Genomic DNA, 24,652 nt, shown 5'->3' on the forward strand with positions numbered 1-24,652 from the left:
TGTTGGGTTCTGCTATGAAGTCCGTTTTCCCTTATCAGTACCAAAATGTTCATTTTAAAATATTAAAATGTGATTAATGTGGTGTATATGTATCTATGAATATTAACTATTAAGAAAGTTAGAAAATCTGCGTTATTTGCTTGTAAGATCATTCCCACAGAAAGCTATTACTTTAGTAGAAAAGCAACTTCTTATTGTCTTTAAATCTGTTACTTGTGGATAGCTGTGAACTTGGAACATTTCATCAGGGACTAGGAGTATGTATTTTAATTTTACATGCTGTTTTTCAGAAACACCTGGTGCAAATTTAGCCTCATCCGTGGAATCATAGCCTTCACGGTTTATCTGTAAATAGTTACAACAAGTTAACAATCAGGGTGTTAGCAGAGTCGCATGTACCCAGGGAGGGCTGGTTTGATCCAAACTGGGGTTTCCAGGTTGGTTGCTCTCAGATTGGGTCACTTAGGAAGTGCTTTAGGAGAGAGTTTCTAAGAAGTCTTTTCCTTCTGTTGAGGACGATAAGTGTGTTTTCTTCGACTTGACTGTCTAATTTCTTGAAACTCGTAGGAAGGTGGTGTCTTTGACGTAGTTACTGGCTGAGCAGCGGGTTCAGAGATGACTGAGGAGGGAGGGGGAGAAGATGAAGGACATGGGACACCTGGAGGGAGGCACCATCGGAGCCCCAGTTCACAAGACTCATTTCCTTAAGAAAATGAGTGAAAAAAAACCAGATTAGTCAAAACGAAAAGGTGCTTCAGAATTTAAAAAGAGCAGCCCAAGGATGCAGGTGATTTATCTTTCCCTGGAGCTGTGGGCAGGCCAGTGGAAATTGGTAGAAAAAACAAGTTCTGAAAGAAACTTACCAGTGTTTTTTTATGGAAATACACTTCTAGACTGGGCAGTAAACAGCTTTTGAACAGCAGCAGATCTCACCTTTTTTTTTCCTTAAAATGACACTTAGCAATAACTGTTTACTATCACTTCATCTTTACCATTGAAATTACTACAGATATTTTAAGTGGCAGTTTTCAAAACATCTGCATTTAGATCGCTAATCTATTGTCCTCTAAATGTTTTTGTTGAAAAGGCCTAAGGAAGTGATAACACTCACATTTTCACATGGGTAAACCAGCGGGAAGGGATCCCTCTGTTCACAGGCTTCCTTCAGGTAGCCCCACTGACACCAAGCAGAAGACACCAGTGGGATGGCTCATTTTGCACAACTGACCAGATTTGCCGTGCAAAAAATGCTAATATAAAACATTCATTGTATTTTTATCTCATCCTCTAATAACAAAAATTTAAATAATTCAGAGCTGTCAGTAGCCTAGTACCAACCCGTTCACTCTATACTTAAGCCCTGAAGTTTCCTCTTTTCATAATTCACATTGTTCTCTGTAACATCTAATGTCTTTCCTTGATGGTCTGGGGTTTTTTTTCCCCCTTTTATTACACAAAACTCAGATTACAAAGTATGGGAATAGCCCGGACTCTTCCTAAGATCTGGGGAAAGTAAGTCCTTCCATATAAAGTGTAGATTAGTCCTGGTCTTGTGTTTCCATGATGGTTCTGTTGGAGGTGAAGAAGTGAAGGGACAGGGGCAGCAGGTCCTGCAATCCCTGATGCTGGGCAAGGCTAGAAGGCCCCAAATAGCTGAAATCAGGATCTGGTGCCCCAGTGAGCCTGTTCCAACTCCTGCCGTGGTTGCACGTTGTGGTTGCACATCGTGGTTACAGGCGCAACCCTGTTTCCTGCAAAGCAGGAGAACATTGTAGAATAACGCAGTACAGTTCATTATTTAAACATATGGTCAGCTCCTCTTTAGTTTGTCTGAGATTATTTTTTTCCTATCCCTAAAATCATGATTTAGCCTGTGGTAGTTTTATCAATGCAAACATTTTTTTTGTTGTTGTTGATAGGAATTTGAGCCCTTCTAGGTCAACTAATTTACATGATAAAGTAGTTGATAGAGAACATGCATGTTATTAAGGAAAATACGCCCAAGTTCTGTGTGTTTTGGCTATTTCCACCTGCTTTTTGATAGATGTATCACAGAAGTATGCAAGAATGAGACTACTTGCCATGTTTGGAGCTCTGTGAGGACAGAAAAAAAGAAAACATTAACTTTCAATGACACAGAGATTCAGATTTATTGAATCTTTAAAATGTGCCTGTGCCCCAAGCTCCCTGCCAGTTCATTGCTGAGTTACTCTTTGGCGGTGTTTATTTTCTGCCAGGTAGTCTCAAACATTGAATGTATGGTCTGTATACAGTACTCATTGATGGAGTTCATTGCTTTATGGGTATGGTGGATGGCATGAAGTGCAGTCCCCTCCCTGGGCACACGGGGGGGTGACAGTGGAGGGTGACAGCCCTTGGGGGAGCACACCCGGAGCGGTTCCAGCGGGCGTTCCATAGGGAGGGCAGTGGCACACACGTATATGGGGCATGTGTGTGTACAGCCTCTGTGCTATACAGCAGATACTTTGCTGAGTGTATATCATAGCAATCCTGACCTCTGATGTCACTGTTACCTGCTCAGCCAGTGCCATTAGAAATGCTGAATCCATTAACTTTGACGGATTTATGGGGTAAGCATATGTCACCGGTATTATGAGAAGCAGTTACATTCATGGGGAGATTTTATGATTCACTGTATCCGCTTATGTAAACCTTAACTTTTACGCCGAGAGCCGCTCGGGAGCACGTTGTCCTGCTGGCACGGTCAAGGAGCAGAGCTCGGTGGGAACAGGGGCCAGTGGGGTTGGGGGGCAGAGCTGGCAAGGCTGGGGTGCTGGGCCTGTTGGGGAGCACAGGCAGGTGGCACTGGGGAGCAGGGCTGGTGGAGCTGATGGTCAAGGCTGGTGGGGAGCCAGGGCTGATGGGGAGCTGAGTTGGTGGGGTTGGGGAACAGGGCCAGGTGAAGTTGGGGAGGAGGACTGGGGGGGACTGGGAAGGAGGGCTGGTGTGGTTGGGAACAGGATGAGGCATGGTTGGGGAGTGGGACCAGGCACGGTTGAGGAGCAGGGCTGGTGAGTTTGGGGAGCAGGGCTGTTGGGGATCAGGACCAGGCAGGGCTGTTGGCGAGCAGGGCTGGTGGGGCTGGGGAACCGGCCCGGGTATCCCCGGGTCGGGGAGCGGTGCTGGCTCAGAACCAGCATCGCGGGCAGCGGCGGGGGCGGCTCGGTTCTCCCCCGGGTCCCCTCCGGATACCCCCAGGAGCTGCGGGGGGGCCGGCGCTCCCGGAGCCGCAGCCCGATCCTTCCCTGCCCTGCCCGGGGGGCGCCCAGTTCCCCGTCCCGCAGGGGCGGGGCGGGCCGGGGCGGGCGGCGGGGGACGGGGCTGGACCGGGTGCCAGCGGCGGGCGGGGATTTGCTCGCCGGCGGCGAGGGGAGCGCAGCAGCGGCCGCATGATGAGGGAGCGGTGCGGCACCTCCGGCGGGGCTGGCGGCGGCTCGGGCGGCCCCGGCATGGAGAGGCGGCCGTCGCGCCAGCCCGACTACATGTCCGTCTGCCTCTTCGCAGAGGAGCCCTACCAAAAGCTGGCCATGGAGACGCTGGAGGAGCTCGACTGGTGCCTGGATCAGCTGGAGACCATCCAGACCTACCGCTCCGTCAGCGAGATGGCATCCAACAAGGTGAGCCGAGCGGAGGGGGGATGCGGAGCGGCGCGATGGGGAGCGGTGGGATGCGGAGCGGGGCGATGCGGAGCCGGGGGGGATGCGGAGCGGTGCACGGCAGCCTGATACCCGGTCCGTCTGCGCGTCTGTACAGGGGAGAAATCCCAACTTACTCGCAGGGAAGGAGCTGCGGGTTTCCCCCGCAGAGGTATGGCCAGAAAGAAAACCCTGGCGGTGGGACGGCGTGGGGAGAGCAATCCGTACCGCTGGGCTCATTTCTGAGAAGTTAAAGAGGTTTCAATTAGCGCCGGTCCCTTCGGAACCGATGTTAGCAGAAACGTTGAAAATGCCCGCGTTTAACACATTATCACTTCAAAAGTTAATTATCTTCATTGTTGTCTGTCCGTAATGATGGAAACATTGTGGTACGTTATTTTATTGCTGTTTTGTCTTTCTGTAAGCGTTTAATTTTGTTTTTAATGTGGTGGGCTGGCTCGGCACCGCCTGCCAGCACATGCTGAGGGTGCGAAGTCAGAGATTGTGCACAGGGAATGAGCGTCGAGAGGGGCTGCCCGGGACCTTTATTTTAGTTTTTAATGCGCCATCAACGAAAGGAGAGTTTTGAGCTTTTCTGCGATGAATTAGGCGCTAAAATAAAGTAAGAAAAGCACAGCGTGCTAGAAGTCAGAGGAGCAGGAGGGAGAGGATACTGAGAAGCGGTAGAGAGGAGAGCGAGCGAAACGCGAGTGCTGCACGCCCGTCTCTGGGTGACTTTTGGGAGCTGATGTTCCTTGCCCCCAGCCCCTCCCGGTGCTGCAGCCGGACTCCCCAGACCCGTCCTGGTCAGCCACAGCATCGCAGCTGAATTTTGGTTCAGCATCTCCCCCAGTCAGCCCTTCCTTCGCTGGGGTGGTTGGTGCTGGTGGAGCCGCTCCCTGCCCCGGGGCCGGAGCCGCCTCCCCGCCGCGATCGCAGCCGCTGCCCGGGGCAGCGCTTGGCTGCCAGCGGAGCCTTCACACCTCCGGGACGGGCTCCCTGCTCCCCATCCCCGAGCCTGCTTTTTGCTTTTGTTTTTGCTTTTGTTTTTATTTCAAATGGCACTTTCTGCCCCATGCAGTGCCGCTTGCTGATGCAGCAGGTCCCGCAGCCCCAGGCTGGGCTCACTGGGCTGTGCCTTTGGCCACTTGCCACGGTTAAACCCAGTCCTGAGTCGTACCGCAAGAACCTGATGCTCTCGTGTATATATTTATTTTTCCTAATTGGAAATTAATGAAATTAGAAACGCTGAATCACAAAATTTATTTTATGGAAAAGTTGAGCAAAGAAATCCCATGTTATTTCAGCTTCCTCCTCTGTTAGTGATTACCACGACATGCAGGGGCAAAGGAAGCAATAAAAGTTTTATAGACCGAGCTTTCAAGAAAGGAATATTATGATTTTTTGTGTTGGGGAAAGCCAAGGTGAGAGTTAAAAAAGGTTTAAGCTGCGGAGGAGGCTGCACCTCCAACATGGATGCTGATGCCCTTCATTTGAGGTTATTATTTTTTTGCTGAGTGCCAAATCTGGACTTGTGAAGGTAAAAGACTAACTAAATTGCTTACTGTAGTAATTAAAAGTTGTGGTCCCTCTGTGTGCAAATGGCTTACAGCTGAGTTGAGCAAAAGGTTCCCGAAACTTTGTTCTCTCATAACCAGTTTCTGAAATGTCTGCGTTTTTTTGGTCAACTTCCAGTATCGTTTTCATCTGTGAAAGAAAAGCAGAAAACGGCCTCACACTTTGCTTCCCCTTCCTCGTCGTCGGCAAACACTGACACAAATGGGTTCAGAGGTTTGTGGGTTTTGGGTTTCGGTGGCAGGGCTGCGATCTGCAGAGGGATCTTGCAGCGCGAGAAGCTGTTGGGCTGGACACGTGCATCTTCAGGAGGCGGCTGCAACCAACGGCCCTTACTTGGTCAGGTTTTCCCTTCGCCCAGGATCCCACTCGGCTGCCCGCCCCGGTCAAAGGCATTTAGATCTGTCACCGGTAAATAGCGAAACAGTCAGATGTTTTGAAAACAGGATGCTTGGGCTCCACGTTATTAAAGAAAAAACGGAAAGAGAAGCAGTGTAGATAGGAAGAAAGCAAATAGACTCAGCATGCTCCCAAGTGCAAGAGCAGTATAAACAGTGACCTATCTTCCTGACCTCCGCGCTCGCCGAGTTCCTGGCCCCGCGCCACCCAAGCCAAACTACGTCATTTGAGACTGATAGTAGGCATGGCACAGCTGTTGCAAGTGTGACTCGAATTTCCTGTCTCCTTCCTGACAGACGTAGTTTAGAAAACCCAGGGTTGCAACAACAGCAGGCAGAGAGGGGAGGATCTCAGCATACGTGTTCGCAGGGGGATTCTCAGAAGTCCTGCAAGCAAAAAGGAATCGCTGGGGGGAAGCGCCAATGCAGGACGGCATCCTGGCTGTAAGCTGATGGTTTTCGGAAAACAGCCGTTAAAACATGTGCGTATACTTTTTTAAGACGTGAGTTAATTGCAGGAGAAGTGAGGAAATGAGCAGCTAATCTTATTGTGAGCTAACGAGCCTGATTGCACTGACATCAGTGTGAGCAGTGCCGCTCACACAGTGGGACCCTAAGCCCTGTGAGTGGGGATTGGACATAGAACTGGCAAAGAGGGAACTGCGTTCCCCGGGTGAGCTGTCGTCGGCGTCCGTGAGTCCTGATGCGTTGCCAGAGCAGCGTCCGATCCGCAAACCAGCCTGGTTCCCGTGCTGCTCCAGCCGCAAGCTTCTGCTAAAGAACAACTGACCATGCACAGTGCTCTTAACTCCTTAAATTAGTGGGAAAAAAACACCTGGAATTTATTTTCCTAACATTGTACTAATGTTTTGGCGTGAGCAGAGTATGGCACTGCAGCTTTGCAATGGAACAAAATTACCTGTAGAGTTCTGTAGGCACTCAGTGCTGCCTGCAGAAGCAAATCACACATATTTATATTCCTGTAACATATAGAATCTATTTTTTCTGCATTTATCACCCTGTCCAGCTTCCAGCTCAGGCAACTGCTGTGTCTCAGAAGGATTTGTGAGTCATGGGCCTGCTGATAAAGAGGGGATATTTTCTCTCTCTTGGTGGCCACCCTGTAACGTTGCATTTGGCATTAGGCATCTGTCTGCAGCCTCGCTTGTCCTGCAGACAGAAACACAGCCCCCCTCAGCTCTGTTACCTAGTACAGCATGTGGGATTTGGGGGAGGACGTGCTTAGTGCATCTTCCAAATCATTAAAAGGGCCAAGTGTTTTTCCCAGCTGAAGCGCTGGTCTTGCTAGCTCTGAGTTTTTATGGGGCTGCGATATCAGAGAAATGAGGGATGGAGAAAATGTGTTATTTCTCAAGACCTACCTGCCTGTCCTTGCAGGATACAGCCCAGATCACAGCTAAAATGGATGTATCTGAATGGACCTAAGCAGCACCTTTCCCTCTCCTTAAATTAGACCAGTCTTATTAGAGCTTTTTGCAGTCCATTGAGTAAATAAACAGACAGGTAACGCAATTTGTGGTCTGTGGGGGTATTCCTATTTTGAGTAGACAAAGGTGTTGTCATCAGGGTGCCTGCTTTGTGCTCTCACAACTTCTAAAACCCGCTTCTCTCCCCAGACTGTTCCCTGGGGGACCCTTCCCTGCCAGCACTGCCCATGGAGCTACAAACACTGCCGAATAAATCCTTAAACTCTCTTATTTCAGCTCTTAAAGACATCTGCATTACTCCCAAGTGCTGAATAACACAACTCAACTCTTGCCACCCAAGGCCGTTCCCAACCGGTGGCTCAGGGCAGCAGCAGACGGGGCTCTGCACCCCTGTCTTGGCTGCTTGTGAGCCAGAACCCGCTAAGATAAACAGAACTGATTTCATTTTGCTTGTGTTTCAAAGGGCATTACGGTCAGAAAAGAGGAGCAAGGCCGCACCTAGCTTTCAGGAGACAGTGGCTAAATAAACATCTGGACGCTAATGTAAACTCCCGAGGTCCGTGGTGGAGGTCGAGTGCAGCGCGGGGCCAAGTGCCAGCAGCGTATGTGCTGGGCTACACGACCTCCGCGCTCGCTCGCCCGTCCCCAGCCCGTCCATCAGCCCCGAACCTCATCCTCTTCGTACGTGATGTTTCGCTTAAGTGGTGCCGAGCTGTTTAGTCTTTCGCTTGCCTTTGCTGTAACTTCCTTTGTTTAATATGCTTTAAAATAGCCGAGTGCCGCACAAAGAGAGTCTTGTTCGCCTGTGCAGCAGCCAGCGAAACAAAGAGACGTCCACGTCTCCTGTTTTTACAAGCCGGGATGAATCACTGAGCTCCGCACGCCGGTATTCCCCTCGCCTGGGGACTTGCGTTACGGAAACGGGGATCTGTGACTGGGAGAGCTCTCTGGAGCGCAGTGGCCGGTCGGAGCAGCCCTGGCATTGCTCCGCAGCGTCGGTCCCTGCAGAGCTGGTCCCTGCAGAGGTGCCCGTGTCGGGTTTGACGTCGGCATGTGGTGATTAACTGTTTCTTAGACAATACAGCTGCTGTCTGCAGAGCAGGATGCTCGGTGATCCTTGTGCTCGATGAGAACTGCGGTAGGAGCTGTTTATACCTGAGGTTGTGAATATTCGCTTGATCTTTCTTTTATCTGATGGTGCTTGATTTGTTTTGAGGATCCTTGTTCTAGAGGACAGGGCACTGTATTTCTTAAGGCAAAGCTCCGCGTGGTGCAGGAGCCAGGTTTTTTAGCAGGGACGCTCGGGAGCAGTGGACATGAGGTTCTAGTGAAGTTGCTGCTTGAGGAGGAGCTGGTGGTGGGTGGTGGCTCTGCCCAGACTGGGAAACCCCTCAAAGCTCCTCATGGATGTTCAAGACATGGGGATTTGGGGCTGAGTCATCTCCTGTGTATGACTTCTCATCGCTATCATAAATGGACTTTTAGGGTTGCTGTCTCTAGCCAGGCTAGGCATGAGGAAGAAATCTTTTACAACAAGGGTGGTAGAACACTGACCCAGAGAGGTGGTGGATGCCCCATCCCTGGAGACATCCCAGGCCAGGCTGGACGGGGCTCTGAGCAACCTGAGCTGGTGAAGATGTCCCTGCTCATGGCAGGGGTGGCACTGGGGGAGCTGGGAAGGTCCTTTCAACACAAACTATTCTGTGATTCCATGTCTCTGTGTCCCTCCTATTCCTCCCCCCTTACTCTTTGCCAACTTAAATAAATCATTCTGATTATATCAAATATATCATAAGGGTGGGGTGGAATAGTGGGGCCACACGTGGGCTTATTTAACAATCTTAATAGTTTGGTCTTACAAGCCCTCTGGGCTGGCAGTTTCTGGATATCTTGGTTAAGATGGTTCAAATACTTAATAGATGAAGCACTGGAAAGCTGTGCCATTGTCTGTCAGGAGCCAGTGCCACTGGTGGGGACCCTCCTGGAGCAAAGTGACCTTGAGTGGTGGATGCTCTCCCATCCCCTGGGACCGGTGGGTAAAGGGATGGGAAGAGCGGATCTCATGGCCACACACAGAGAGCCACAGCAGAGATGAAGACTTCGAGGTTTGAATTTTGCTTCAAATCCATCTTCCCAGGAGCCTTTCTGGGGATCTGCCATCCTCCAGGACACAGTGGAGCCCAGGACCTTCTAGCATGGCCTTGAAAGATTTCTGCCTGTACTTGGATGCGATGGGTTTTAAAGTTCTGCATTCTCAGACTTCTACGTTATAACACATTAGGGTGGGGCTTAAATAAATAATAGCTCAAAGGCAGGTTCGAAATGAATCATGATTTGAGGGCAGGACTAGTGAGTGACTAACTGTTCGGAGTAGTGACCTCTCTGGAAGTGAAGTGGGGATATTGGGGATACGGGAGATCTCAGAGGAGAAGCATCACTTAAAACGGGAGCGGGCTGTGAAGGATTCCAAAGCAGGATTTAATCTTCAGAGCAGTCCTAATCCTGACCCTGATTTTGTGGACCGGGCAGATTTCCACAGCCTGACTCCAAACTCCTCGGTTTTTACCCAGGTGCAGAGCAACAGGTTTCGGTGGGGCAGCCGGTGATCCAAATATTTGCGCTAAGTGAAACTTAATTGAAAGATATCGTGTTATCAAAGGCAGAACGTGTTGTGGAGATGTATTGGTTTGAAAGCTCTTAATGGGAGAGATGCCTTTGATTAAAGCCTTTGCTGTGTGTTTAAAGCAAACAAATGAGAAGTGCCTCACCTTGCTGCTGGTTTAGCGCAGCTGGGCAAATGCTACATAAAAATTATTCTGCAAATCATTTGCCTATCTCTATGTGAGAAGGATTTTTCATTTAAATATATTTACATTAATTATTGCCTTCTGTTTGGTTTTGGTGCTTGCATTAGGCTCAGATTCATTTTGGCAGGACCTGTGTTTTTTTTGGTGGGGGTGCTATATTGTAGAGCTACACTGACTTCTTAAGCAGGACTCACACTTTGTCCTGTGTTTTCTGAAGCAGACAGACTTCTCTTCTGTTGATAAAAAGTCACCAGAGTTTTTCTCATTATGGGCATCTTGGAAAAGTCGTCTCAGGGCACAAAGTTATTTGAATTTTCCAAAGCCTGTTCTCCTACTCAGGTAAAACCCCAGCTGGATTTGCCTAAATGATGACTGCAGAGCCCGACTCGAATTTAAATTAAATTGAAATTGCTGCTTCGTACGTTTAAGAAGATCCCATGTTTAATTGCATTGCACTCTTGTTAAATGACAAACACTCTTCCCTGTCAGTTACTTTTATTTGTTATTTTGTGGGGTTTTGTTTGTTTGTTTGTTTGTTCCTGAAGACTGAAAATATAATCCGGGTGTATTTCATCCGAATGTCCAGCATCTCCCGGCGGTGCCTGCGGCGGGGGAGGCTCTGGTTTGCGGGCTCGCTCTTTACGTCGTCGTTTGGCTTCCTTTGGCACCGTCACTGTGGTTTGCATGGGTGTGACTGACAGAAGATTTTGGTCTGAGATCTGCAGGCTCCTGGAGCACTATCTGCTCCGGAGGCCACAGATGTTGTCAGCTGCTCAGGTCTTTCTTTAATCAACTTTTATGTCAACAAACAAGCTGCTGTAGGTTTTAATTTTGCCGTTGCTTCCTAGCCTGCAGCACGGGCTGGTGCTCATCAGCTCCTCTTCCTGATTTTCCTTTTGCAGTTAACATGACAAACCTTTTCTCACCCGGTAAAACTCTAGAAAACTGATTTTGCAGAACAAGTGATTTTGCTCATTTCTGCTTTCACTCACTCACCTGTCGCTCAAGTGAAGGATAAAAGCGGCGCTGGGATGAAAACGCGGTGGGGATGCTCACCAGGCTGCGCTCAGCTGCTCCGGGAGACGTGGAGTTTCCCCTGGCCTGTAGATTGCAGTTTGTGTGGTCCTCCCTCTTTACTGTGCAGTTTGGTTTATGTTACAAAATGCACCTTTCGGTGATGGAGAAAGAGCAGGTCCAAGGGGAGCTGCTGTCTGATGAAGAGCTCCTGCCGTGCACAGTTTTACCAGGGGAAGGGTTTTGGTGTCAGGCCTTTTTTGCTGCTTACTGGTAAGGAAATTAAACCAAAATATCATAATCTGACCTGTAGGCTCCAGATATAGTTGCATGTATCAATTGTCTAGAAGAGACTTATTCTTAAATACAAGAAGAGTGTTTTGGATGAGGCAGAAACTGACCTGAGCCTCTTGCAAAGGAACCTAAAGTTTCAATCCAAGCTGCAGATGGGGCCATAGGAGGAGACACACAACATGTCCTTTGTCACACCACGCAGCCTGAAATATTAAACTCTCTACGTCCTGATATTTTATGTCAATCCAAACAAATGTAAATCTAAACCAAGGGCTGTTGGGTACCAAGGAGAATATTGGATACACCAGGACTTGAATCTGTGGGCCAGAGATGCTGTGTGAGCGCCCGACGGAGGAGGACGTGAGCAGGTTTGGCCCCAAGGGCATTTTCTCCGTGTTCCAACAAAAACCCAGGCGGGCACACCTGATAAACACATGACACATTCATTTTCAGGAAAGTAAAGGAGTTGGTTTCTCCACAATCTTACCAATTCCCCAGCACCGGCTGGAGGGGGTTTTTCTTCTGCCTCACCAGTTCCCAGCAAGTGAGTAACATGCCCCAAGCTTGCTTTTAAATAAGGAAACTCGGTATCGTTTCTGGGCAGGGCTAATTCACAGGGCTTTCCTTGGGCAGGATCCTATAGGGAGTTTTTCCTTCCCGGTATTTTTCTGCAGTTTGCATATTGGGAATCTCATTTATCTGGAAATGAGATGGAAATGTACCTGTGATAACACTCCTGCTTCAGGTTCCCCTTCGTCGCTTTTTAAGCTCCGTGTTGCGTAAATCCGTCCCACCCAAGGGAGGTTCTGCTGCTTTCAGAAATGCTAAACTTCATGGGCAAAATCTGAATATTGTTCTGTCTACATCAGATACATATTATTGCTTTCATGAGCAGCCACATGCTGATTTACGGCAACGTGCTATTTGTTTATCAACATTTACATTGTGGATTTTTAAATTATTCTAATAACATAAGGCCAACAAGTTGGTCATGATGTTACTCCTTTCAAGTCCTCCTTTGAACATATATATAAATCAACTCTCCTTTGATGTGAAATTGGAGATTTCATAACCGTGTGTTTACTTTTTGGTTTAAAAATAAGCTGAAGGGAAAACAAAAAAAAAAAAAACAGAAAAAAAAAACCCAAATAGTACTTTGTATCTCATTAAAAATAGTTTCTAGGGCATTAAAAACTATATTGTTTTAGGAAACAAGGACTAGAAAGAGTTGCAAAAGCATTTGATTTTTTAATGACTGATAGTTGACTGCAACCATTCCACTTTTCTCCAGGCACTGAAATGTCTGAAAACTTTCTCCTTCAGTACAGATTAGTATGAAATGGGGTCATTTTTCGTAAAACATCTACATGCACCTTCCCATCATGCTCCATGTGAATGCTTCAAAAGGAAAATCAATAGAAATTGTGAAGTAACAGGGACAGCTGCAAATTTGTTCGACACGGACCTTTCTGTAAGTGATGTAACATTAGGAAAGCGCAGATAAACAATCAGGTTACCGCCCTTAGAAATCAAAGTATTTTAACTCTTTGGACTTGCAGACTTTTTAAGAAAACAGCAAATGGAACTTGGGGTTGCAGCCTGTGAACGCTGATCTACCTCTGCTCAGGCAAAACCCCAAATCCATGAGTTTTGTCTGCTTAAGGGTTTCAGTGTCTCTGTGCTGTACAGGAGCGAGGTGTCTGTATTGGATGGAGAGGGCTTGGGATTCACAAACCTTTCCTCCAGCTTCTCACAGGCAACGGGATCAATCTCATCTTTTTAAAAACCCGCAGTTGCGCCTGAGTGTCACATCCATTCCCTTCGAGCGCCCGGAGCTCCAGACAAAAGCATTACACATTTGCTGTTTGACCTGGTTGCCGTATACACGGATGAGTAATTTCCCTCCTGTGTGTAAATAATTTCCGGCTGGACTCTCATCCCCGCTCCGTCACACGGCCAGGTGAGTGTCGGCCCCGGGAGACGAGCTGTTGAAACGAGTGGAGTTACACCAAAGTTTAATCGCGCTTCTGGATCTGCAGTGATTTACTCAGTGCAATTAAGCTGAGAAGGAATAAGCCCAGCTGCCTTTGCGTGGAAATCAAAGGCGAAAGGAACCCTCGGATCACAAATCCTTTTGTTCTGAGGATTTGTAGGAGCAGTGGAAGAGCCAGGGATGTAACGTTTGCGTCAGAAGGGTGGGTCGCTGGGAACAGAGTTTATAAACATTTTTACACATTGGAGATCTGCACCGAGATTCCTCCATCAAAGTGCGGGGTGGGACCCCACTCTCCCCAGTTACTCCCGGCCTGAGCCCTGCAGCATCTCAGCAGCTCTTTTATCTCCAAATTGCCCTCAGCTCCTGCAAATGACTAAAACTTTTCTAAGCAGCCTCTTTGCATAAGGACTCTTGGCCTCGGGGAACCTCAGCTGGTATAAATTGACTTCAAAGGATTTACATCAGCAGCAGATACATCCTCCTGTCTTTATTCTCCTTCTCAAGCACCAGGATCACCTCTGATGCTGCACTCCAAAGGGGAATAGGAACAGGAATAACTACAGGACTATCGCTGGAGCTGGTGTGGGGCTGGAAAGACCAAGAAATGTCTGTGCCTCCTGCCTAGGAAAGGAGGAGAATCATTTCTGCCATAAAGACTCAAAAAGGTGGGCTTTTCCACACTGAAGCATGGGGGAGATGTCCTGTGTGTGGCTGAATGCTGCCCTGGACTCCACCTCATGTCACATGTGGTGGCCCCAGAGCCAGTGGGTTCCCAGCATGTTTGGGCTCCTAAACCTGGCAAATCCTGTCATAAATTAGGCCAGGTTGTCTTCCTTTGCACAAAAGTAAAGACAAGCAAGCTTCACCTGCAGTATTTGGTTAGTCTGGGGTGAAGGAGCTGCCATGCCTTCGATGCCGATGCCACCACGTGCCTGCAGAAGTCCCCGTGGTCGTGTCCCCTTGCAGGGGCCTGTGCTGGTGCCAGCGCTCAGCCCCATGCTGCAGCTGAAGGAGTGAAACAAGCAAATAAAGCAACTGCCGGTGCAGAGAACACGAGCAGCCAAGAGGGGAACTGCGAGTGAACTTTCCCAACAGTAATCAAGGAAATTACCGCACGCACGCCTGGAAAGAAACTGTGATTCCCTTTACCAGAGAATACACACAAAAGAAAAAAAGGGTCACTGCTGGTAATCAAAGAATGATTCGATTTCTGGGAGACTTAATTTGGTTCAGATGACTTTTGCAGTTACTTCAGAGCACGCAAAACAGGAAGACTCGAGGCGATGTGATGGCTTTTTCTCACACAACCCTCCAGATGGTTTTAGACCTCTGCGCCGTGCTGGGAAGGTCAGCTGCACCGCCATGTGTATCTGCTTATTCATAATTTCAGTTTGGGGCTTCATCTTATTTATGTTATCTGCACTCTTTTCATCAGTTGAATGTGTTAATTGTGTGATCCTGTGATCAGAGTTTGGGGTAGAGAGAAGGGAGCCCCAAGCCCGTTTCCCGATTTTGCTTCTTTTTAAGGCAAAACCCACTCAAGTCGGGGTGGGCATTCCCTCTCTTGCGCATCCTCGCGTGTGCGCACGCGTATTCTTGCATGTGCCTCAGTTCCCGTCTTGTACGGTGAGGTTATCAGTGCTTATTTCCTTCGTTCAAGGCACCAAGATGATTATTAATTGTGAAAATAACAGCACACGTCCCATTGTTGCTGATAGGCATTATCGTAATTGCCGAGCCAAGGGCCGCGCTGCGCTCCTGCACGAGCTCTTTGAAGCTGCACCGCGTCTGTTTGCTTAATGGCAGAGCAGTTGGTATTTTCTCATTGCTAGCGTGCAATCTGTTTGTTTTACCCTTCGCTGTCAGATCGATTTAATGAAGGGATCGTTACAGAGGTTTGCACATGACATCAGGCATTGATCTGTGCACAGGAGCAGCAACGTGCCTTCTCCCCACAGGCAAATGGCAAAGCAGCTCGGATGTCGCTCCAGAGCATCCTCACATCAAGGGAAGCTCCGGAAAAATCCCAAATACCCTCCAGGAGCAGTGAAGATACTGCGATAACTAAGCGCACCGTCAGCATGCTGAACTGCGGTGTTTTTAAAAAGGGTATTGTGTTATTAAATAAACCCTGCTTAGGTGCCAGCATCATTCAGATGGTAAATTGCAATACATTTTTGCAAAGCATGTGGGTGTTCTCACAGCACCATGGGTGTCTCAGCTGGGTTGGGTGCCGATGCTGCTTTCAGCAGAGCTGTAATCCTGCTGTCTGCATTTATAAAAGGTTACTGATGAAAAGTCTGGAAAAGGGAGCACGATTAAGGCTTTTGGAGGAGATGAAGGGGACGGAGTTCTGGTTAAAGATCAGATATGAGGATCCCAAGGTCTTTTATCTATCCGCATCTCTGCTGCAGATGGCTTGGGTGACCTTGTGGAGGCCATTTAATTGCTCCATGCCTCTGTGAAAAGGCAGCAGCTCCCCTTTGTGTACTGTCTGAAACCAGTTGTGAGGTAAAGGCATTTTTTTCAAATGTTTGTCCACCACTTGGGGTTATTTGTCTGAAAGGGGTGATTGTATAGGAAACCCACCTGATTCAACGTCGCCGTTTCTGTGATCATCTGATTATGGTGTTTTTCCTTGGAAAGATAAAGGCCTCGATCCAGGGAAATGTTTCAGCACATGCTTCGCTGGCAGTCTGTGGGAGTGCTCACGTGTCTGGTGCTTGTGACCGGGGAAAATACGTCACCGTGAGGAACGATAAGGAGCAGAGCTCTCCTCTCCTCCCACGGGCTTTCTCTCGCTTGGTTTTCACTCTTACTGCTGCTTGCTCTCCATCACTGAGTTTTCTCTCAGGAGTTTCAAAAAGCCTTTTGGTTGGCACAAAGTTTAGTGGAGACCCTGTGAGCCCCTGCCCATGACCCAGCGCTGTGGGATGCCCTCCTGGGCATCCAGCATCCTTCACATCCCTCTCTTGCCGGTGATCCCTTGAGACGGCATCCTTTGCATCCCATTTCTGCCTGTAGCCCACCAGACGACACCCTTCGCATCCCATTTCTGCCTGTATCCCATGACATGACACCATTCACATCCCATTTCTGCCTGTATCCCACAAGACGACACCCTTCACGTCCCATTTCTGCCTGTATCCCATGAGACGACACCCTTCACGTCCCATTTCTGCCTGTATCCCATGAGACGACACCCTTCACGTCCCATTTCTGCCTGTATCCCATGAGACGACACCCTTCACGTCCCATTTCTGCCTGTATCCCATGAGATGACACCCTTCACGTCCCATTTCTGCCTGTATCCCACGAGGCGGCATCCTTCACATCCCATTTCTGCCTGTATCCCCCAAGATGGCATCCTTCACATCCCATTTCTGCCTGTATCCCCCGAGACAGCATCCTTCACATCCCATTTCTGCCTGCATCCCACAAGACTACATCCTTCACATCCCTCTCTCGCCTGTATCCCACAGGGACACACATGACATCACAGCCTCATGACATCATGCCAGGAGAGGCCAATAAATAGCATTTAACCAAGGCAGTCAGAGAAAGGAAATAATTTTAAAGCCAAGATTGCACTTTTCGTGTTGCAGCCGGCGCCCACCAAGGACGTCCTGGAGCGGTGGCAGCGGCACTGCCGCGGTGGCTCCTGCCTGGGATCTATATCGCACACACAGCGCGATGGGCTTTGCTTTTGATTCTGTGCTAAAGGGACAGCTATAGCTTCCTAACAAAGTGATTGCGTTTCAGTTTAAAGTAAAAAATAATGACTGAATCTCAAAATTGAGATTGTCAATATAATCTTGTAAGAAAGAATCTATTAAAATCTTACACTGAGATTGTGGACTGACATTACAGATCTAAGGTTATCACTGGTTTATACCTTTTACTGGAAAGGTAAAAGGTACCAGTTTGTAAAGGTACATTTTGTTACATTGCCTCATTTTGCCCTTTAGGGGAAGAAATTTATGTTCACACTGAAAATGGAAAAAATTATGCTTGTAAAAATCCATACACGAATACCTGGTTTGAAAATCCTCAGTCTCTGTAATGAAGATGATTTTAAAAAAAACCCAAAAAAGCAGAAATGGAGTAAGACTACTGCCTACTTTTGGCTTATTTAGATATGCCCAGAGTTTCCTCCATTTTAATCTCCCTTATAAAAAGATGGCTGTGTTACTCAAGCTGGCAACCCCTCAGAAAGCAGCATCATTTTTCTGTCGTGCGGCTCAGCTGAGCGAGGCTGATGCGGAGCGGGGACCCCCCTCAGCCACCCCGGCAACCAGGACGATTCATAATTCATAAGCGCTTCCAGCTGAATCCCCTCGGATTAGTTCTCCTTTCTTCGTGCAAGCCCTGATTTCATTATTCTCTCCTGCGAGCAAATACACCCACGTTCAGCCCTCTGCAAGGATGCTGTGCCAAGCTGGGCTTTGTCTGGGATTAGCAAACGCCGGGTTTTTGGGGGATCGCTGCCTTTGAACGCTGTTTTTTTTGTTGTTGGCGGGGAAGGGGGTGCCCGTGTGCCCGAGGAGCTGCTCTCCTGCCTGACCGGCGATTTCTCCGGGAGGATTTGCGGACGGTGCTGTGGAGTTTTCCAAAATGCCTGAGGCAAACTATTTGTTATCTGTGTCTTGGGGTTACATTAAGGTGGGTTTAAAACCTTAAGGTTTATAAATGACTGGGTTTTGTGCTGTGTTGCTTGGATTAAACCTCTGTAAGGAAAGCGTGCTTTTTAAATGGTTATTTACATGTACTGTATGGCAAGAGATAAACATATCTGTGTAGCATGCATGCAACATATATGTACATTTTTTTAATCCTTTGAGAATTCACTGTCACGGGATAAAATGATGCAGCAATGAAAATGTGTGATTAGAAAATTAGGAGGATCATTGCATTTATATCTGGGTGAAGAAGTGCTTGAATCCTACATTTTACTGTAATGATCCAAGCAGATCTTCAGCTTTATGGCATATTTCTCCTCGGTTCTGATCTGAACATATACTATTGTCTTTTACTTGAATAATTCAAAATGGAGCGAACTTAGAAAATTCAAGAACAGGAGAAGGTTATAGGCTGTGAAATTTAAAACCAATACAAGAATTTGATCTTTCAAGGAGATTGCCTGAAATGTTATCTCTCATTTGTTACAGTAAAAACTAATATGCATCTTTAAAGGATATTAATTTTGAAGTTTAGTGTACTGAAAAGAAATATCTAGTCATGATGACACTGAACAGTGTCTGAATGAAACCATATGTCGCTGACTCTGTTCCAAATACCTCCTTAATTTTCATTTTAGCATCTTCTTTGTGGACTTGTTTGTGCTACAGTTGGAGCTGGATGAATTGGGAAAAGCAGTCAGAAAAATGCCATCTTTGTGTGTGTTCTCTTCCCCTCGCAGTTCAAGAGGATGCTGAACCGGGAGCTGACACACCTCTCCGAGATGAGCCGCTCTGGCAACCAGGTGTCCGAGTACATCTCCAACACTTTCCTAGGTAAGGTGACTCAAAAATAACAATTAATAGCAGCCTAATACCCACTGGTCAATGCTTGCACCCAGTTCTCCTTCGGGGCAGAGCATTATTTAAATGTTTTGGGTTTTCACTTTCAAAATGGATATGAGGAGGGAAATAATGCAGTGTTTGAATAAGTCTACCCACAGAAGAATTCCTTCTCCAAATCAAAAGATTTTTCTGTTCGCATCGAATTGAGTTATTGGGACCTGCATTATGCAATATTTGATTTTTTGATTTTTGTGTTGACCTTACGTAAAGGACAAAGTCACACAAGCCTGGCTGCACACTCTCATCTTTGCAACTGCTGCCTCTCCCAGCTGCATCTTCACCCTTCAGGTTCAGCCCAGAGATTTTATATATTACTTTGTGTGTCTTGGTTCATTTTGCACTGGAAGTCAGAATGAAGAGTAAAGAGAATATTTTGCATTTCATTAATTTTGTTGGAGCTCGTAGGACTACTGCCATGAATTCATCCCCTCTGTTTACAAAATATATTTGCTATGCAAAATACAATTTTCTGAGTTTTTAAGCAGCTTAGAATTTGTGAGCATTTGCATATAAAACAAAGCTTAGCAGAGGACCCTCACACATGTATCTCTTGAGTCCAACAGCTTCAAATGCTGAGTGTCCCCGGGATGCCAGAGCTCGTGGGGAACTCGCACCCTGCGGTTAAGATGGCCCAGAATGCACTCACGGTTATGACACACCATTATTTCCATTAAGGGATTTAAAAGTGATTTCAATAGCCAGTTGCAACTGGAACTACCGCGTGTATTTAGGACACATCACATCATTAATAAGCCGTGGAAGTCTGGAGTTGCTTTGTGGGAATCCGCTCGCCCTGTCTTATCGCTCAGCTTCATCGTGACATCCAGGACATGAATTAATGTGGACCGAAGATAAAGCTAATAAACCACACATACACTTGAGTTAGTGGAGCCTGGATACAGGCAGTCTCGTTCATTCCTGTTCTGTTCCTCCTCCCCGTTCTGTGACAGTGACGTCCTCGCCGTTTTGGGGCACTTTGAGGGACACTCAGCCACTTCAGGCCATGTTAATCCTGAGTAGTTCAGGCTCTCCAGATCACGCCAGGTTGCAACTTGATTGCTCAGATTAGAAAGAAATGAGTAAAGCTTTTAAAAGGATCTTAAAGCTTTTTTTAGAAAGTCATGCTATTGCATTTTTGTGAATTAGTTTTTTTGCCCCTAAAATTCGGTTTAAAAATCAAAAGAACATGCAAGATAACAGGAGTTTACCACTGAAGTTGAAACAAAATAAAAAAAGAACTGTGTGGATAGAACAAAATGGATCATTTATCTCCAAAGAGTGATTGCAAGAATGGGGTAACTTACAGATATTAAACCCGGATCATGTTGCTTCATTCGGTCTCTTGACTTTTTTAACTGAGCTGAGGAAGACACCAAGGAATGGGGCCAGTCCTGCAGTCACCGTTTGGTCGCCGAGCACAAGGACACCGGTTTCCAGCAAAAACCCACCAGGGAAACACCCACTGATGTCAGCGTGGCCGTTGCTATGAATAATGGCTTCCCTCTTAATTGCCGTGCTGCAGCCACACTGGTCGTTCTTATTTCAGAGATTTTTAATTAAGTCAAGGCAAAAGTAACTAATGCCTGGATGCCTTGTCCCTCCAGAGGTCCTCAGAGATACAAAGGTGCAAAGAGATTATAGTTGCCTTTTCTAACAGTTCATGACACTTAGTATGAAAGTAATGAGCCACTGTATCTCCATTTTACTGCAGCAAATAAATCAGTTGTAGAGGCAGTAAGTAGCATATGTAGACAGATTTATTTATTAAACACATCTCCACAGCCAAGTTTTGCCCCACTAGGTGCCTACTTGTTGTGCCCCAATATTGTTCCTATCTCTGAGCATGACAACAGAAACACAGCCCGTGTGTTGTATGTTATTCTGTATTTTGTAAAGGGCAAACCTTTAATAAATTAAATCAGTGACACCAATTTGTTATTGGGTTGGTGTTTTAAGAGCAGGAGGTGTGGAGGTGGGTTTTGCCCTAATAAGTATCAATAGAGTGAATGTGAAAATATATGCTTATATACTTCATTGAGGAAAAATGTGTTGTTTGAATATATATTTTATTTTCCTGAAAATAAGTAATAAAAATTGAGATCTGGCCGTAAGCAGAACCTGGAGCTCCTGGGCATGAGCCGCTTCCCCAGGCAATGCAGCTTGGAACTGGCTGCAATGGGAGCAGCCTGGTTCTTCGTGTCCCAGCAGCGCTCAGTGGGAACGTTCCATCTTGGTTATGTGACCTTTTTTGTTTGGATTTTGGTTCAGTTCGGTCCTAAAATTAGAGAAGGCTCCCGGCAGAAACACTTGGGTTTGAACTAGTGTGCAGAGCCACTTAATCAGCAAAGCTACAAGTTGATCTGGGGGGGGATGTGATGGGTGCTCGCACTGCAAATGATGTTGACTCATTTCACCCTTATTTGTTACAGACAAGCAGAATGATGTGGAGATTCCTTCTCCCACCCAGAAGGACAGAGAGAAGAAGAAAAAACAGCAGCTCATGACACAGATCAGTGGAGTGAAAAAATTAATGCATAGCTCGAGCTTAAACAACACCAGCATCTCACGGTTTGGTGTGAAAACAGAAAAGGAAGACCATCTGGCCAAGGTACGACAGATTCTTGCAGTTCTGGGAGAATTGGTGTTATCTGGAAGCGGGGGATGGACTGGTGGGATGTGGCAATTACAAATGCTGCAATTAACGATACCAGACCCTAACAGAATATTCTCATGTCCATAAATTCATTGACAATATCCCTAAAATGATGCAAAACTGGAACGAAGGCTGAGGAGACTAATTATCAACACAGTCTAACAGTGCTACATCCAGCAAACTGGCTGTGGGGCCTTTGTCCCTGGTAGGGGTGTTTTTTCTTGCTACCTGGGAATGAACACACATCACAAATAATTCCCCTGCCACACAGAGAAGTGTCGTCTCCTTGTGCAGGTGCTTTGGCATCAGCCCTTCACAGTTACTCTGTGTTCATGTACTTTATTAAGTCTGTGTGTTCGTGCACTTACATAATGAAGATTGAATTTGCATCTTTTTAAGCTTTTAGAAAATGCAAAAGACACGATGTGAGTGATAAATGCAGAATTGTCTTGAAAAGTGTTGTAACTGTATTCTTTTTGTCCTTTCAAAAGGAACTGGAAGATCTGAACAAGTGGGGTCTCAACATATTTAACGTTGCAAGGTATTCCCACAACAGGCCTCTCACCTGCATCATGTACGCTATATTTCAGGTTAGTGATTTGCTGATGAAATTTGCTCTTCTTTTACACCACTGTTCTAGTTTCTAATTACTTTCTGTTTTGTCGCCTTCTACCATCTGACATCCTTATTTGATGTATGCATGTGTGCTTGTACCGTTTATTATACAGGAGCGAGATCTGCTGAAAACATTCAAGATCTCGTCGGACACTTTTGTCACGTACATGATGACGCTGGAAGATCACTACCACTCGGACGTCGCCTACCACAACAGCCTCCACGCCGCTGACGTTGCCCAGTCCACACATGTTCTGCTCTCGACCCCCGCGCTGGATGTGAGTTCCCTAGTTTGAGCTCAGTGCTTTGTGTTTTAATGTGGGGTGATGGCTTAAAGACATCACACTGCCTATGTGAACATTGATAAAAAACCCTTAAGCTGACTCAGTAACCCTCAGGCTTGCAAAAAGCAGCTGCCTGCTCTTCCAAGGGCTCAGTTTTCTGCCAGGGAAATCACCATGAAGAAATTTCAGCAGCGGCTTTGCCCGGAATCTCTGGTTCATCTTAAAGAGCACATGCTGCTTGTAGACCTTTCTTCTGAGTAAATGTCTTGTCCTCGGAAAACTAATTTTAAAAGCACAATTTGTTTCTCTGAATCAGCCTTTTGAACCATTGAGAGATAAAACATAGGGACTTTTCTGACAAATTCCTTTTTTTTCCTTCCTAGGCTGTCTTCACTGATTTGGAAATCCTTGCTGCAATTTTTGCAGCTGCAATTCATGATGTGGATCACCCCGGGGTCTCCAATCAATTTCTTATTAATACAAGTGAGTTTTGTTTCAAATATAATAATAATTCCATCTGCAAACTTGGAAACTAATGGAAATACATTTTCCATTACAGTGAGGTCAGAAATTATGACTTTCAGATTGAATTGCTTTCTCAAAATATTGTGTATTAAACTAGGCATTTTGAAATAAAGCAGTAATTAAAATGAAAGTCCTATCAGAGAAAGCTATTGTACAATTTGCAAAACGCCCTTGAATCTTGTGAATATTACAACTTGTTAACGCATAATAATTCTTCCAGTCCTGAGTGCAAATCTTTTCATTGATGTAAGATAAATAATGCTATTGTTATTGACAACGATAAAGCTAAATATTGTGGTTCATATTGTGTTCTGCAACAGGCAAAGTATGTATCTTGATTCCAAAATATGAGTATTGTTCTTTTTTGGAAAGTGCGTTTGCAGGATTCGTGCTTTCTGTCGTCAGTGATTCTGAAGCCCGTCCCTAAGTCAACCGAGTGCTATTTTGTTCGTTAGAACTGAGCAGAGGGCTGTTTATATTACATACATATGTGCTCAGATTAGAAAACCGCACGCTCTTGGCACACATGAAACAAAAAAATACATTTTTTTCCCAATTTATTGCATACAGATAAACATTTCAGTACCCAGGACAAGCGTTTGCTTTTTGAAATCCCACATTTCCCACGCTGGAGTCACATCTTGGTGTTGTTTTGCTAGATTCCGAACTAGCCCTGATGTACAACGATGAATCCGTCTTGGAGAACCACCACCTGGCCGTGGGTTTCAAACTGCTCCAGGAGGAGCACTGCGACATCTTCCAGAACCTGACCAAGAAGCAGCGGCAGACGCTCAGGAAGATGGTGATCGACATGGTATGGACTGTGCACGCACTGCTCCTCTTCTGAGACAAAAAACTGGTTTCTTTGTGTGGTTTCCTGTACTGAGATCCTGTTTTCACTTCTCTAAAGGTATTGGCGACAGATATGTCGAAGCACATGAGTCTGTTAGCGGATCTGAAGACTATGGTAGAAACCAAGAAGGTGACCAGTTCGGGGGTCCTCCTTCTGGACAACTACACAGACAGAATACAGGTACGTCAGCCGTGTGCCCTGGATTTGGGGTATTTGGTCAGGATTGAAGAAACCACACTCTTGTTTTTACTGTGGCTTTTAAATGGGCCATATATGGAAGCTACTGACCTAAATTTTCAGCAACCATTTTCTTCTGTTCTGCATCACAAAGAGGTACAAGGTGGTCCCATACATTTTAGATGAAGGGGATTGTGTTTTTAACACTTAAAGCATGGAACTGCAAACACACGCATTCTTCTGAAGTTAATATCTAAGGCTGAGTTTTGGAGGGCTCACAAATCTCCTCACTGCTTTCTCCCATTTGTTTCTCATGTCAAAAAAGTCTTGCGAGACTGCAAGAATTTAATTTGTAACTCCACACCCAAAACAACTCTCTCACTGAGCTGAAATTAGTGATGTGCAGTCTGTTCCCTATATAATCTAATCCTTGATTTATAGAAATGACAGAGCAATCCTGGAACAGGGATACGGAGTTGGTAGGACAAGAGACGTCCTGATCTTCTCTCTACTTTGATGGCCAACTTCTTAGGAACAGTCTCATGGGAAGGCTCTCCTTACATTTTTATTTAAGATCGCTGATGTTAAAACAGGTCTCTCTATTGGTGCCGAAATCCTTGTGGCCACAGTTAGTCAGGCACATTTTTTGTGTGTGTAGAAGGGATATTACTCATTTAATGAAGTAGGAGCATTTAACCATCTGAGAGCATATGGAAGTAAATTATGAATGGTGGGAAGCACCTGCATTCAAAAACAAACCTATATGATGTAATTA

General features: G+C 46.4%; 1 protein-coding gene across 3 annotated transcripts in view; it reads left to right on the plus strand.

Annotated features, from left to right (window-relative positions):
* PDE4B (phosphodiesterase 4B) overlaps positions 1–24,652 on the plus strand; it is a gene marked incomplete at its 5' end in the record, with an annotated part of 176,359 nt that overhangs the window by 147,114 nt on the left and 4,593 nt on the right. For 2 of the 3 annotated variants that reach the window (XM_080348452.1, XM_080348453.1), the window contains 8 exons: positions 3,526–3,638; positions 18,608–18,701; positions 21,200–21,378; positions 21,915–22,013; positions 22,152–22,316; positions 22,706–22,805; positions 23,507–23,661; positions 23,758–23,880. In XM_080348452.1, the coding sequence (XP_080204578.1) occupies positions 3,526–3,638; positions 18,608–18,701; positions 21,200–21,378; positions 21,915–22,013; positions 22,152–22,316; positions 22,706–22,805; positions 23,507–23,661; positions 23,758–23,880 (1,028 nt within the window). Of the gene's footprint in view, positions 1–3,525; positions 3,639–17,802; positions 17,851–18,607; positions 18,702–21,199; positions 21,379–21,914; positions 22,014–22,151; positions 22,317–22,705; positions 22,806–23,506; positions 23,662–23,757; positions 23,881–24,652 lie in introns of those variants that run through there. The other variant, XM_080348454.1, reaches the window with a different exon arrangement.

The sequence above is a fragment of the Nesoenas mayeri genome (genome assembly GCF_963082525.1).
Source record: "Nesoenas mayeri genome assembly, chromosome: 8".
NCBI classification, from domain to species: domain Eukaryota; kingdom Metazoa; phylum Chordata; class Aves; order Columbiformes; family Columbidae; genus Nesoenas; species Nesoenas mayeri.